Source organism: Passer montanus, unplaced genomic scaffold (assembly GCF_014805655.1).
Source record: "Passer montanus isolate IOZ18808 unplaced genomic scaffold, ASM1480565v1 scaffold15, whole genome shotgun sequence".
In the NCBI taxonomy this organism is placed as follows: domain Eukaryota; kingdom Metazoa; phylum Chordata; class Aves; order Passeriformes; family Passeridae; genus Passer; species Passer montanus.
In genome coordinates, this window is record NW_024362051.1 from 238,103 (window position 1) to 253,542 (window position 15,440).

A 15,440-nucleotide genomic window follows, 5' to 3' on the forward strand; every position below is an offset into this window, starting at 1 on the left:
TGTATTTCCTACAATTCTCTAACCTCACTCAGAAAGAAGGTTTTCTCCACACACATCTCTCTTCAGCTGTGTCTTTCTGACTGAATCAAGCAACTGCATTTTTACAGGGAGCACATTGACAAAATCATCATCATGTGACCCTTACGTGGCAGAACCCCCCAGATCTCTTAGAAAGCACAGTCAGGCCAAACTTAGTTCCTCTTGCACAACTGCTTTCTGTTTTACTGTATTTTTTAAAGAAAAAAAGGGACACACACAGTTCAAAAATTCAAGTTGTGGCTGAAGAACACTGCAGCCCCTTTGTTAAGTGCGATTTATCCCAGCATTTGACTTGGGTTTCAATTTCCCTTGTGGTCTGACAAGACCTTGGTTTGATAATTATGACTTTTATCACACTTTTTCTCCTTTAAAGCCATGGTGTCTATATCAGTTAAAACACTGGAACCAAAATTCAAGGTAGAAAATACCTTCCATAGAATCTGTAATGCTTCCCAGATAACATAATCTGACTTCATAAACAGTTTTCCTTATAAAGATATGTTTTGTAAGTGTTCCTTTCTAAGATGTTTAGGTAAGAGCTGGAATTCAAAGTTAGCAAAGTTCATTTCCATGCAACTAAGTCAAAAAATAAAAGTGAAAAATAAAATTTAAAAAATCCTTCAGCTGACAAAAGCTGTTTCTAGCCCAATAGTTTAAAAATTGACTACTAATCTGAAAGTGAAAGAAAAGTCAGTTCTAATCTGTCTTTTCAAAAACTGTTAAAATGAAGAACAACATCCCCCATATCACCACTGACTCTTGTGAACTGTAATTCTATTCCATTGCCCTGCCTTAAAAAATCTGACAACCCAGAAACACCTCCTTTGGAATTGTGTTTTATTAATTTTAAATCATCTCACCAGCAAAAGAGACATAAAACATAAACCAGCATAACAAATTCTAACACTGCATATTTTTGAAAAAGTAGAATAAATCTCTATTTGATTATTCAGAGAAATATATTTGGTGTAAGAATAAAGCTACATCTCAACATTCAAACATGTCCACAAGTGAAGTATGATTGAATATTTATTGTAGTGAACTACGTGAAAATTGTGGCTGTGCAAATGTTGGGCCAAGAAGATTTCAGGATAGAGCACTGAAACCACAAACTCCTCCCTATTCTTGTAGCTATTTGCACTAGAGAGTCATTACAGAAACTAGAATGGAAAGCATTTTTTGTTTTCCAGAAGCAATCTGCTCCTTGACCCCTTCCTCAGCAACATTTTTAAGAAGAGGAAGGCAGCTCAAAACACAAATTGCAGTTCCTCCTTCACTGGCAGTTTCTTATCCTGTTTCCACAGGCACAACTAAGACACGAGACAGTGACTTGAAGTAAATTTCAAATCTTTTGTTACTGCTCTAACACGTTTTTGTTTAAAAGGAGAAAACCGTGTGAGAAACTTCATGCCCAGTTTCCTGACCTTTTTAATTAATTACATCAGTCTTTCCCACCCTAGTGGGCTTAATTTGGGAAATGTGGGTTGAAAAAACCACTGTCAGAACGAATAACCTATTTTTTTTTTCCATTCCACATGTTTAGCTTAAAATAAAAATAGTCTATCTGCAGGAAACCATGCTATCATTGTACAGTTCAAACTTAATTAAAAGAAAGAAGATAAGAAAGAAGAAAGAAGAAAGAAGAAAGAAGAAAGAAGAAAGAAGAAAGAAGAAAGAAGAAAGAAGAAAGAAGAAAGAAGAAAGAAGAAGCAGCTTCACCAGTATTAATAGAAGACAATACAAGAAAATGGATGTTACTTAATCAGTCAAACTCCAAGTTTTTTCTTCAGCTTCTCTTAAATCTTGGGCCTTCATAGGACGGTTGAAATTCAGAATCAGGTCACAAAGCAGTAGCTGGCTTTCCACTGGAAGGCAAAGGGCAGTGTATCAGCATGGTATTTATTGAATGGCAGTGAATGGTAATCTACAGAGAGCATTGTTTCAGTGTTCATCTATCACCTCACTCAGGGTTGCCTGTTTCGCTTGCCTCAAGATGGTTAAATTCAGTTGGTGTCAGCATGTCAGCAATATTTGCATTAGAAGACTCTCAGTGTTCCTAGAAAGGAATGACTGATCACCTAGCAGGTGTTTGCCATGGTTAACTAACACGATTTCATTGCTCTCTAACTACTGTTTCATTAATTTTTTAGAACACAAGAGCAAAGCTATTGCTTCATTATGTTAAAACCCAGTTGTCTGACACAGAAAACCAGGCCATTCTCAACTGTACACTCCTAGAACAATGTCCTACACAGCCTTGTGTTTAACTGGATGGCGAAGTCAGAATTACCATTTATTTTCTTCAACTCATTGGACATTGAGTCAACATTTTTAATTGCAGCCTCAAGATTAAACTGTCCATCAGGATTTTTGATCACCTGTATGAAACAGGAACAAAACATGACTGGCAGGGTATATATGATTCATAAACTCATTGATATAGATAATCATAATACTCATGACATTTTTTCTTTCATTTTCTTAAATAATATTCTACTAAAACATCCCTCCGTTTAAAATTATCCACTTAGACTTGACAAATTACAGCTATGGAAGGCAAGCACTAAACACTCAAGGCTGGGGTTTTTTCCTGTCACATTTTTTTATAGAAACAACAGCAGTGAAATTAATAATGTTTATGAATTCTTCTCCTCATCATTTTTCATGTTTGTTTTTGACCAAGATTTTCCTACAGAATCGAAAATTAATCGAAAATGATCATTCAGCCACAAGATGGAGCTGCAGTGACATTAACGTGGCCAACAAACCTGGTCACTATTAACGCTGAGTGTTAATGAGCCTGCCAAAACACGCCCAGAAACATTGGTAATTAGTTTACAATCAATATCTTCTTGTCTTCTTTAGAAATCATATTCCCTGCATGTAACATTTAATTAAAAACCAATCACAATCTAGACAAAATTAAGACTAATAACCATTTGAAATGAAGTATAATTTGAAATCTCAAATGCCTACTAAACTCCTCTTAAGGAACTTTTCCTTATGAAAAAATTCAAAGAGAAGGGCACATAGCACAATTTCTGGCCTTGTTATAAGCTCTCAACATATCATTCAGAAATTCTAAAATGTGGAAAAACTCTGGGTGATTCATAAATAATGTTACTTATGTAGAAAATCTCAGCACATTAAGGAGCATGACCAAGAATATTAACATACATTTACCATAGATTCTTTGTCTGAGTCTCTTTTCCCTTCAGTCAGTGGCTTTATGTTGAGTTCATCAGTCATGGCTGAGGCTTCTAAAAAGACAACTCCAAATTATTAAGGATTAGTAAGTATAAAATATATAAATGTAAATATCTCACATAAAATATATAATTAAATTTTAAAAATATAACAACTGGACATTCATTTCATTAGTGTTATTTGAAAGTAGAGTCTAAGACCTCAAACAGTTTTAGTTCTGAGGAGGAATTAAAAGCCTTGATTTTATTTCTTTTACTTTCTTTTAGGGACAGCGCTCCAGAATTTTTTCAGGAGTTCAAGTGGAATTGAAAACAGTGAATAAGTGTATGAGTAATGGTGATGAAGAATTCCTCTAACATATTCCTGTACTTTTTTAACTGAAAACTTTCTGAGTGATCTAAAAAGGTATTGCAATTGGTTTCTAACATCAATTTATGGAAGCAAAATCTAAAGCACACAGGAAAAAACCTGTTCATGGTGGTGCATCTTCCCCTGGCCACATTATGATCTGAGGTTTTTTTAGAGACTCTAAAACACTCTTCTGGCACTGTCTGCTGGTCAGGAACAGAGCTGAGATTGAATACCAGATCCCCGGGCTGGCTCTTCCCCCATTCCTGCTGCTCCTCTCTCCTTACACGTCAGGACACCTTTGGGCAAGCTCAAGAGTGTGACAGTCACTGGAGAGCTGTTTCAACCCTAAAAAAGGGAGAGAAAAGGGGAGGAGGGTTATTTCACCCTCAGAGGGGTGTGTTTTCAGCTGGGGTGCGTTGACACCATGCAGAGGGTGCTCAGCTCTGGGGCAGTAAGGGTGTCCCCCTTTGGGTGCCTCCCAAAAAGGCCTCATGGAGGGCACAGCTCCTTTGGGCTCCTGTGGGTCACTGCCCTGCACAGGGTGAAGCCCCTGCACAGGAGTCAGTCCCCCAAAACTTCTCCAAAAGGAGCTGAAGTATGTTTTATGTTGGAAGGCACCATAGAGATAACCTGGTTCTGTCCCCCATGCCATGGACAGGGACACCTTCACTAGCCCAGGTTGCTCCAAGCCCTGTCCAAGCTGGCCTGGAGCCCTCACAGGGAGAAGGAGCACAGCCCTAGGAACACTTGCAGGGAGAAGGAGCACAGCCCTTTCCCAATGAGGACGTGCTGCCAGCACAGCCAGGCTGGGCTGGTCCCTCCCTGCAGCAGCCCCAGGGCCAGCAGGAGGATGTGCAGCCCCCCAGGGGCAGCCCCAGGGCTTCTCCCAGCAAGGAAAGCCCTGGTGTCCCTCACCCAGCACATGGGAGGTCAGTGGGTTGCAAGAGTCCTGGGGGAGTCGCACATTTTAGGAGTGGGTGGCAAAAAGTAATTGCAAATGCTGCAAGAGCTGAAGAAGAAATGGAGAAGAGAGGACTGAGGTGTCAGCAGGGTGGTGGATGGGGAATGAATCCTGGTGGCCTTTGAGGGCCTGCTTGTGGAGAGCTTATTGCATGCGCTGCATTTACAAACATTTATAAACATTTATAAACAGTCAGTTCCTTTTGGTCATCAATTCAAGTTCACATGGAGTAAAGTAAGTTACACTATTTGATCAAAGCTTAATCGTGAACCTGAATTTAAAGAAGCCAAGAGAGGCACTTTGCTAGACAGATTATCCATTTAGACCATGCTCAGTGTTAATTTAGCAATGACCACTGCCCTCAGAAGCACATACCTGACTTGAGTTGGAATCAACAAAACCTGCTAACTAATGACCTGGGCTTGGGAACTGCTCATTCCTTCCCCAGTCCGTGCTGTGGTACTTAAAGCCAGGGACCAAGCAGGGGAATGGCTGTCAGCACTTTTCTTTAATTTACTGGAACCACTTTTCCTGCTGCTCAGCATTCATCTGTATTTTGAACTCACTGCTTGGCACCAGTGGAGAAGGAATCACCAGCACCTCAGAGCAGAGTGGAATTACTTGGATGTGCAGTAGAGAACAGATGGACAGGGTGTGCTTGGGATGTGCTTTCATTCTATTTCTTCTTTAAAATAAAGCATTCTAAATGTATTGGTTTATGACTGAATTGGAACTCAGAACAGCATTTTCTGGTATGGCACAATTAAACTGTGATTCAAAGAGAAAACATGATATGCTGCACACATTGCGGGGCTTTCTGGAGATGAGAAATGCAGAGCAGGAAACCCTTCACACATGCACTAATTCCTGTACTACAGCCTTTCAGTTTACAACCTCCTGTCAGCACCCAGTGCAAACAAGGTAACTGTGCCCTTTCTGTGGCCTCTAAGGAAAAAGTCCAGCTGAAGGTGCTGATTTTGCTGGTAGAATATAAAATAGAGCTGTCATACAAGGTGGCTTTATATATCTTCTACATACAAAAGAACCTACTAAAGTTGATATAAATATAAATTAAAAAAAAGCAAAACAGTATCCTAGCAAGGTTGTGAAAATATTTGTGCCAGTAGAAGGAGCAGTTATTTCCTTCACTAATCTGTAAAGCAGAATGCTTCAACTAATAAACCCTGTTTCTGTCAGTTTACTTTCTACGTTTGGATGTTTTTTCAACATCATATAAATAATCATTCCTATTGCACTTAAATTTTTCTATATTGTAAACTAACAATATAAGGAAAAATATGTTATTGTAATGATGAGAATTTGAATGTTTTTTCAACATCATATAATCATTCCTATTGTACTTAAATTTTTCTATATTGTAAACTAACAATATAAGGAAAAATATGTTATTGTAATGATGAGAAAAATTAGATTCAAAATATGTACAATAAACTGAGTTGCCAGAACTAATTGGACAAACCAAATAGAGTGGTTCTTAAAACCACTTTCAAAAAATAATCTTCAACAATGTGAGATACTAACCAGCAAACTGACCAACAGTGCAAGAGATTGACTGTATGCAGCATTTTTTTAAAAAAAAGATAGTAAGAGATATTTAATTTCTACACCTGAATTTACTTGGAACAGAAACACTGGATTTTCTTTATAAGGCAATATTTCAAACTGAAACACTGAAATCACAGGTTTAAATTATTAAGTTATACCTCTGTGAGGAGCATTCTTGTAGGTGCTGCTGGCAATTTCACATCAGCATTTCAGTTTATGAGTTGCAGTTTGCTCTTTGCCTGAAGTAAACCCACAGGTTTATGTGCAAAGATACCCAGAGCTGAAGCTCTTCAATCACGGGCTGGTCTGGCCATGGGTGGTACTTTACACAAAACCCCTCTGGACCCAGGGGTTTTCAGAGAACACCTTCACTTGTGGCAGTTCAGACAGTTTTATGAATCCCTGATAAAGACAGAATTACTACCAAACCAGTTCTCTAAGGAGGGGAAAAGATCAGGAAGACTAGAAATAGATTTGAGGGTGCAGAATTAGGGTTATGATGAGAATGAGCAAGCTCTGCAGGCAGCTAAAACAGGCAGATCACTCTACAGCACTGCCTTCCTCACCTCTGCAATTACCCTGTGCAGTAAAATTACCCTAATTATAACTTCAGACAAAATGAAGCAGTTCAATACACAACCACTGGACAGGACAGTTTGAAAACAAAGGATATACAAAATTATTTTTTTGTGTCGTAAGAGATGAAGTAGAAAGAGGAAAACCACGATCTTGTATTGTATCTTATGGTTACAAAGATGTTTTAAAGAAATTGTTGTAGTGGGAAGTAAAATGTATTGACTTCAAAATAATATTTTATTATTATAAATAATAATAAAAGTGAGTAGCTTAATAAACATTTAGAGTCTGTCTTTCAAGGAAGTCATACTTATGGCACTGCAGTAACAGATGAGACATAAGGAAATCACAGAATCACCAAGGCTGAAAGAGACCTTCAGGTTCATCTAATCCTGCCATCTCTCACCATAATCACCCTTAAACCATATCCTCAAGAGCCTTATAAAGTTTTACTGAAAGTATTACCATTTGCTGTTACTGTGAAGGCTTTAGCTTTCATAAAAAAACTCCCTAGTGGGTCTAAGAAGAGTGTTTAAAGTTTCAATGCACGTTATTAAACTTTCACTTGAAAAGCTTTGACAAAAGAGAAACTGATTTTTTACCGTCGCTTAGGTATAAAAATTTTAAATCCAGATTGCAAGGAAAGTCAAATAGAAACCAAACCAACACACACAAAATACAATGCCACCTTGACAAATGGCAGTAATTTCTGATAAAAAAAATGTATTTCATAAGCTCTGGAGCACATGTCAAATTTGAAGTGATGAAAACTTGCTGAAGGCCAAGAAAAGCCTGACCAGACCATGGTACAAAGACAGTAAAGCAAAAGCCAGACTTTGTCTTTAAAAGTTACAGACCCAGTATTTCAGGTAAAGAGTGGTAGGTGGAAAAGAGTGCTAAGCAAATGGCCTTGCCTTAAAACATACTCATGAAATAGGAAGTGTAAACCCTGAGTTAAAATATATATTTGTGGCATATATTGTATGCCACAAATATAGTGGCATAGTATATTTATGCCATAGTATAATAGGTGAAACCTGTTATAGTTAATAGGTGAAGTATAATGTTATAGTATATATGAAGTATAATGTTATACTATAATAGGTGAAACCTGTTTGCTTGAGTTTTCAGTCAGAAAAATGCAAGAAATTATGTAGCACACAATGCTATATAACACATAATACAATGTTCTGAAACTGTTTTCATAGTACCTGCATAAGAAAATATTAAAACCAAAAAGTTGCACCTACAGAATTAAAATCACTGCAGCCTTTCAGAGAAGAAATGTAATTATTTTAAAATAATAAATAGCATAAGCTTATGCTTTGTAGATAGTCTGGAAGGTGTTCACTTGGTGATCTGAAAAGTTTTTTAATGTGTACTAGTATGTACATAAAATATGTGTAATAGCTTCTGAACTATAGCTTTAAAGTGGTTCTGTAATGTAATATTCAAGGTAATTATATGGCCTGTTAAAGATTGGAATATTCATTAACTGAAGACAAGTGCACATCTAATGCTAATACAAATGGAATTGAGTGCTGAAGCTGCTTAGTTGGTATAAATATCTTTTATACAAAAATAAAGGTATATTTTCTGCAGCTTATTCATACATAACACTTGTGCTGCTTAATTTTTTAGTAAACTCAGGTAAAGAAGTGTGGAGTTGCTTAAAAGAGGAACAGTAAATATCAATTAGGTTCTGGTGGGATAATTTGAACAATTAATCATGAATGCTATTTTCAGTGGAACTTGGGGAGATTCACAAATATTTTTGCTTTCTTCATAGTCCAGATATCATGGAAAGGGAGAGCTACTGGTGAAAGCTTGGCATGCAAGCTCTGAGCCACCGGAATTGGGAGGCACGACTGATCTTGCAGTGTTTTTTAAAGTGAAATTTGGATACATTCATGAGTTGAGTGGAGGAATTTCAAGAAGCATCTAGAAATTCCTTGTGATTCTGGATTTCCCAAGAGAAGTGATTTCTGATGCTATCAAATATTTTCCCAGCTCATCATAACAGCACTGAAATGACACAGACTTGACAGCAATAGTGAACCTTTACTTGTTCACAAGCAGCTGTCTAGAGCCAAAGAACTGTGTCTGCTCCTAGCTCTCAGGGACACTCACATCTGCTTCTCTACAACCTTTCTCACCAGATGTCATTTAAAAAGATTTTGTTCATCCACCCAGGAAAAGTAAGTTTATAAAGCAAGGAATTGTGAAATTGGCTCCAGATCCTAAGAAAGCAGTGAATCAGGTTTGTCTTTTGGAAAGCACTGAGCCGTTTTGACTGAGATGTCATTGCTTAAAAACTCTGTTTTTACAGATACTTCACCACTGCTCTTTTATCTTCATAGATTTTTATTGCAGTAACATAGTGCCTGAAACACTGCAGAGAGAAATAAGGGAGTGTGCTAATGCCAGTAAGTCAAGTTTCTAATTTGCTGCAGTGTAAGTTAGCCCTTCTTAATTTAAATGAATTTAATACCATCATCTGTAATGGTCAGAGACACAATGTAGATATTACAGCTTCTATTAGCTGCTTCTATTGTAATTATCCACACTATTTTTCATTTGCCAGCTTGCATACATTATTATGTGAAATGCCCTATAAACATTAGAGGTAGAGAAATGAGAACTGAACAAAAGAATTTAATTCTGCTCAGGGAAATGGTATTATCGTTTTGAAATCACAGGTTTGATTATTTTTGTTGTTTTATCAGAAAATTTCTTTGTAATTAACTCGCAACCTGGCTAGGAGGAGGCACACCAAAACATCCTGAAGCAATTCCTGTCTCAGCTGTTTGAATGGGCATTTTTTTGTAACTGAGGACTTTTTTGCAAATTCTTTATTTCATAAATAAAGACGTCACTCTTGCAACACTGTTCATACTCCATAAATACAACTGTGTTACAAATTCCACCTAACAGACTCTCAGTTTTGCAGTCTCTGGAAGATGGAACTGGAGAGCAACAAGAGAGAAGCCACTAGATGCCCTCGTTCCCACAATCAAAGCAAAGGAAGAAGAAAATAGAACATGCTTGCCCTAAAAGGCTGGTGATTCAGCCCAAATGTGAGAATGACGAGTATCTAAGAGATGGCAGATAATTGATGCCACTGCCTTGAAAGCACATTGTGCCAGCTGCCCACTCAGGGATCCTATGGAAAACAGGGTGCCCCTGAAGAGAGGAATGATTGGCATCTGACTTGATGGAGAAGGCTGAACATTAATTCAGTAGGCTGAAAAATTGCTTTATTAAACTATTCTGTATTAAACTAATACTATATTAAATTACATACTAAAAGGATACTAAAAAGATACTATACTGTACAAAGATACATACTAAAGAAAAAGCCATGACTATCTCCAGAGAGGCAGGACACAGCTGTGACCCAATAGGCCAATTAATATAAACAATCATCACCAGAATCCAATTACCAAATCTCTTCAGGCAAACAATCTTCCTAACACATTCCACATGTGCAAAAACAACAGGCGCAGAGAATAGAGATAAGAATTGTTTTCTTTTTCTCTGAGGTTCCTCTCTGCGATTCCCAGGAAATATCCTTGGGAAGCTGTGCCTGCCTGCTCTCCAAGGAGAGAGCTGTGGCTACAGGATGCTGTGATCTGGGGGAAGCTGTAGCAGGGGGAGCACCCCCAGAGGCTGCTCCCATTCTGTACTGGCAGTGACTGTCCCTCCCAGTGCCACCCTCAGGAGGGGATTCAGGCATATCCAAACAACTCCAAAGGAAGCCTTTTCCCTTCTGCTGATGACAGTGACAGCTGAGAGGGCTGGGCCTCCTCTTCATGAAGTTCACCAGTCTTCAACTCCTGCCTGTGCATCTACCTTGTGGAAAACCTCATGTCTGCATGTCCTGGCTGTGCCTGCACAAAACCCACCAGGTGTGCACCAGCATGAGTTCCATGCTGCACCTGCAGACATGGAAAATTGCTTTATGTTCTAAATCAAATAAGCAAACTGAAATACTGGAGTATGCTCAGATTCTTTTAGCAGAAGGGAGAATGTGTGAAATCAGTTATTTCAACTGGAATTTAACAGTTTTCCATCTAGGAGTAAGACTGCTCTGAAATAGCTATGACAGAAGTTAATCAGTTACTAGCTGTGATCACTTTGTGGCAGCTACTTAGCCTCAAAAACTAAGACCTGTCACTGTCCCTGGAGGGATTTAACAGACATATAGATGTGGCACTTGGGGACACAGATTAGTGGTGGCCTTGGCAGTGCTGGGGGAATGGTTTGACTTGATGGTCATAGAAATTTTTCCTTTCTTAACAATTCTATGATTCTATGTTTTCAAAACTGGGAATCAGGCCCTTCTCCCTGTTGCTTCACCAAACTTGGTTAATAGCTAAGAAAGTCAATAAAAAATAATGCCAAAATTAGGCTTGTTTTCAGGGTCTGTCCTGTTCAGATAAATTTTACATATATATCATTGCTTTCATTTTTTATCTAATAAAGATAATTTCAAATGTGCAATGAAACTGTATGAGAAAAAGTAACCCAAAACTCCTCAAAAAAGACAAAAATGAGAATTTGGAAGACAGTTCCAGGAACAGGTCTGACAGTTGATAATTTCTCTTGTAAGCTCTAAATGGGTGAAACCTCTTATGACATTACTAGATCTCTTTGGAACCACAGAGGAATAATTTTATGACAAATTAGGCACATTTAAATGCAGCAAAATGTCTATAGTTATACACAATCCCCATTTCTGTGCATTCTGATATATTAACAGTGACATTTACCAGAGAAATATTTCACAACCCTTTTTTATTGTGCTCATTTTTCAACAAGTTTGGAAGCTGGATAAATCATGGAAAGGTTCTGTGTGATTTGATTATCAGACTGGTGCTGCAGACACACTGAACAGCACACAGCACAAAGAAATGGGAGGTGATTCCCCTTCCCACAAACAACACAGGAGCTGCATTTAGCAGTAAATGAAGGAAGTCAGTCTTAACATTTTCAAACTGCCTGGATAAGAAATAGCACCATGTGTGAATTTCATGAAGTGCAATGTGGCTGTCAAGAGTTAATAAGAGCTGACAGTGTATTTACCTTACCAATCCAGGCACCTTTTCAGTCCTCACCTCCCTGTTTTCCTGCACATGATGGACCTGTGATCCCTCCAGCAGGGTGAGAAACAGATTCCAGATATCACCAGGTACAAGGTAAGGCATCTTTGCCATGCCAGCTGCCTCTCTGCTTTTGGTGCTTATGACAGCTCTGTGCTGACACCACTAAACTCACACAGGTGTTTTCTGCTGGAGGCACTACACAGCTGACACCAATAAGATGTTAAATAAAAATTTTTCCTTCAGTTTCAAATCTATTAATATTTACACACTGTACCTTCTACCGTCATCACAGATAGCCTAAAATCCAGACTGTCTGGACCCTGTGCAGAATTGCATCTTATATAAGTGTTTGCAATCAAAATATCCTAGTCCAGGCCAGCAGATGCTTTAATTGCCCCTCAGCACCAGACGAGATAATTTCCTGGACTTTTATAAAGTTATATTTTGAGGCTTTCTCCCCTGACATCTCAGATGCACTTTCTGGAAGTGTGGCAAAATATTTAAATAAAAGGGTGCTCTGTTTGCTGTATTTTGCAGCCAGGCAAGACTTGCTTCCCAAAACTAGTGTACTCAGTTCCAACCCTGAGCAGCAGCAGCCATGAACTCCCTGACAGAGGCAGTCAGCTTTGCTGAGAGCACATTCCAAAGCAGTGGATGTGGAGCAGTGCACCCCAAACATTTGCAGATGCAGGCACTCTGATGTGGCTGCAAAGACTGAAATGACCTGGCCAAATGACCCCCTTTTCTGCTTGGCTCCCCCTGAAGGTGCAGAAATATCCCTGCAGCAACGAGCTGTGGGTTCAGCCAGAGACACATTTACAAAGCACCAGATTAGGCTCTGTACACACCAAGAGAATAAAAATGGCCCATTGAAAGTGGAGCTTTACAAGCTAATTTAATAGGTTATTTTTGTTCCTACCTTCCTCAGGAACCTGAGGAATTTGATGTAGAACAGTTAGTTTAACTTTGGAGAATTCACAGATAACATTACTTGACAGGTATTATACCAATTTCCTAATCCATTCCCACTATTCCTCTGCACAGTCCTCAGAAGGAATGAAATAAAGCAGGATTATTACTTAAGGCTTAATACTGCTTAATATATCTTTTGACATGCTTAATATATCTGGGACATGTAAATCACTATAAATTTCCTTCCAAAGTTAAATGAGATACACTGAAATGAAGAAAAATGGAAATAGTAAAAATGTTCTGATATCAATTGACAATTTATGCATAATAGTGCAGGATTTTGTTGTTGACCATTCTAAGAGATAGCTCTAAATAAGGAACCTATGAAATCGAAAACTTCTTTACCTGTGTAAATATTCACCTTTTCTGAGTGCACTTGTCTCAATATTTTATTCACAAAACTCCTCCTGTAATTTTCTTTTGAATTAACAGTCCTTGAAGATATTTACTTTGAATTTCCACTCTTGCAATGGAGATGATAAGAAAAATGAGCAGCTACAAAATAAACTGTTCACTGCTGGTCAGGCTCCTTGCTCATGGTTGTAATGAAACTGCAGTTTTTGCAACAGAACTGCAGAGGTTACTGTGTCTCAGAAAGAGACCTAGAGGGACCCTAAGGAGCTGTCTCTGAACTAAATCCACGAGAGCACAAAAATGTTATTCAATCAGAAGCACAACATTTTTCTTAGTGAAGATTTGAATGCAGCCAAAAGTTTGGCCTTGAAGGGTTAAAGCACAGTGTTATTTCAGCAACTGAACAGTAAAAATCTGTGTATGGCTCTAAAATCAAGGAAGGAAGAGAGAGAATAAGATCAAAGAATGAAATAGTGACTGCTTTAATAATAACTTTGGTCAGTAATTTACATAAGTGGCTTTTACACCTTATCATCTGACCATAACTTGGGGTCTTTGGTATCTTGGTTGATACCAACAACTGATCACTGAACTTTAGGATCATTTTGGTGTTGCTGCTCTCTTTTCATCCTGACCCCACCTTAGCATTTAAAGGAAGCAATGGGGCTCCACTGAAACTCATGATAGCATTTATTTTCTGGAGAATTGATGACATTTTACTGCCCAAGATTTTTATGACACCTAGGTTATATTGCTTCTGTGCCTGCTTTTTATAGCTTTCTCCTCTAGCAAGAACTTGCGGTGCAGATGTGTAAGAAATGTTTCCAAAGAATCACAAAGAGAGGAATGTGGAAGTGTAAAATCCTGACTCTGACTTACTTTAATCTCATATCTCATCAGGGGAATGTGTATTGTGTACAAGTAACAAATCCTCGCTCTCTTACAAATCAACATTTGGTGAAGCAAAAATTCATCAGTTCTCTCATATTTAGAGTTTTATAAGCTACTCATTGGGTCTACTCTCAGGAAGGCCATCTTTTAACTGTTGCAAGATTGGTTTTGATTACTGTACCACTGAAAAATATATGTATGAAGTCATTCCAAAATAAGAGGTCAAAATATTTGACCAAAACGATTCATGTAAAGTTGTTTTATTACCTCTTTCTTACCATTTTCTCTGACACAAAGGCTGTTGAACATTACTGGGCAGCCTGGCCTCGGTCACTTTTTGAAAAAGCTGCCAGAAGCAACTTTCATGTCATTGTTCATTAACACTGATCACATTAGCAAGGATTTATTGGCAACTGCTGGTAATAAAATACATTTTAAATGCTTTGGGTGTAGAGTCTGCTGTGCCTAACCATGCTGGCATTGCTCACTTTTCAAAAGTGTTGCATGATTTACCACTTAGCCCAGGCACTCTTGTTTGATTAAATCCCTCTTTCCTTGCTGCTGGGAAGCAGAATTGGCAGCAACAAAGCATCTTTAATATTCTGTGTAGCACACCTCTAGAGGTCTTTGAATACATAAGTTCAAATTTTGGTTTAAAAGCTCCCTAAATTTGATTTTACTTGGCTGCAAAGAGGTAACATGAAATGAGCAAGTAAAATATTACAGCTGATGCAGAAAAAAATTTAAATTTCCACCTACTAAAGCACTTCAGTCTAAGGTGAAGCTCACTTGTGAGTCACTGGAGCATTCCCACCTTGTTTCTGTAGAGCTGCCCGATTAATGAGTCTGTCACAGGTAACCCTGGGGCTATGGGACACAGCAGCTGGGAAGTGACATAAAGTCACTTTAAATAGAGCTCTGTACACCTGACACATAATTAACATTTTTGGACAGTGCAAACAGTTCATGATGTGAAGGACAACCTGGTTACAGGCCTAGGAAAAGCCATTCCATTTCTTTCAGAAGGAATCAAATCTGAGTAACATCTGCTTATTAACGATTAGCAGTTCCAGTGCTTCTATTGGTTTGTCTGAGCTTTGATGGTGTCTCCAGTAAATGGAAGCACTTTGGACCAGATTGTTTAAGTGTTCACTGGACTGCATGCACTCCAACACCTTCCTGAGGATAGCTGTGCAAGCAGTGAGATTTTGGTATTTTCCAAGACTAGGAAGGGAAAAAGAAAAGCTTTGGTCATTAAAATGACAGATTTCCCAAGCAGGCAGTTAGAACAATGAAAAGCAAGGCACATTTCATAACAACCCATATGCAAACAAAACACTTTGTCTCAAAAATTGGTGACTACTGAAACCAATGTGTGGACATTTTTTCCCAACTGGAGTGCAAGGAGAGCAACACCA

The 15,440-nt window shown here is 38.3% G+C and overlaps 1 protein-coding gene across 2 annotated transcripts; it reads right to left on the bottom strand.

Annotated features, from left to right (window-relative positions):
- Positions 1-939: 939 nt before the first annotated feature.
- Positions 940-11,925, bottom strand: CUNH5orf58 (chromosome unknown C5orf58 homolog). 2 transcript variants are annotated; one of them, XM_039701704.1, is made up of 5 exons: positions 11,818-11,925; positions 3,831-3,942; positions 3,223-3,299; positions 2,330-2,417; positions 940-1,904 (listed from the first exon to the last, which is right to left on the bottom strand). In XM_039701704.1, exons 2-5 carry the CDS (start codon positions 3,856-3,858, stop codon positions 1,798-1,800), a joined length of 300 nt encoding a protein of 99 aa, XP_039557638.1. In that variant the 5' UTR covers positions 3,859-3,942; positions 11,818-11,925; the 3' UTR covers positions 940-1,797. The 2 variants fall into 2 exon arrangements, with proteins under 2 accessions (XP_039557638.1, XP_039557637.1); XM_039701703.1 differs by having other exon boundaries at positions 3,217-3,299.
- Positions 11,926-15,440: the final 3,515 nt, after the last annotated feature.

What these genes read in the sequence shown, in the direction of transcription:
- CUNH5orf58 (XM_039701703.1), bottom strand. Translation starts at nt 3,858, where the DNA reads ATGGGGGAAGAGCCAGCCCGGGGATCTG. An exon ending in AGAGCCAGCCCGGGGATCTG is followed by an intron (nt 3,300 to 3,830) that starts GTATTCAATCTC and finishes TTGTCTTTTTAG; the next exon opens with AAGCCTCAGCCATGACTGAT. An exon ending in ACAAAGAATCTATGGTAAAT is followed by an intron (nt 2,418 to 3,216) that starts GTATGTTAATAT and finishes TGTTTCATACAG; the next exon opens with GTGATCAAAAATCCTGATGG.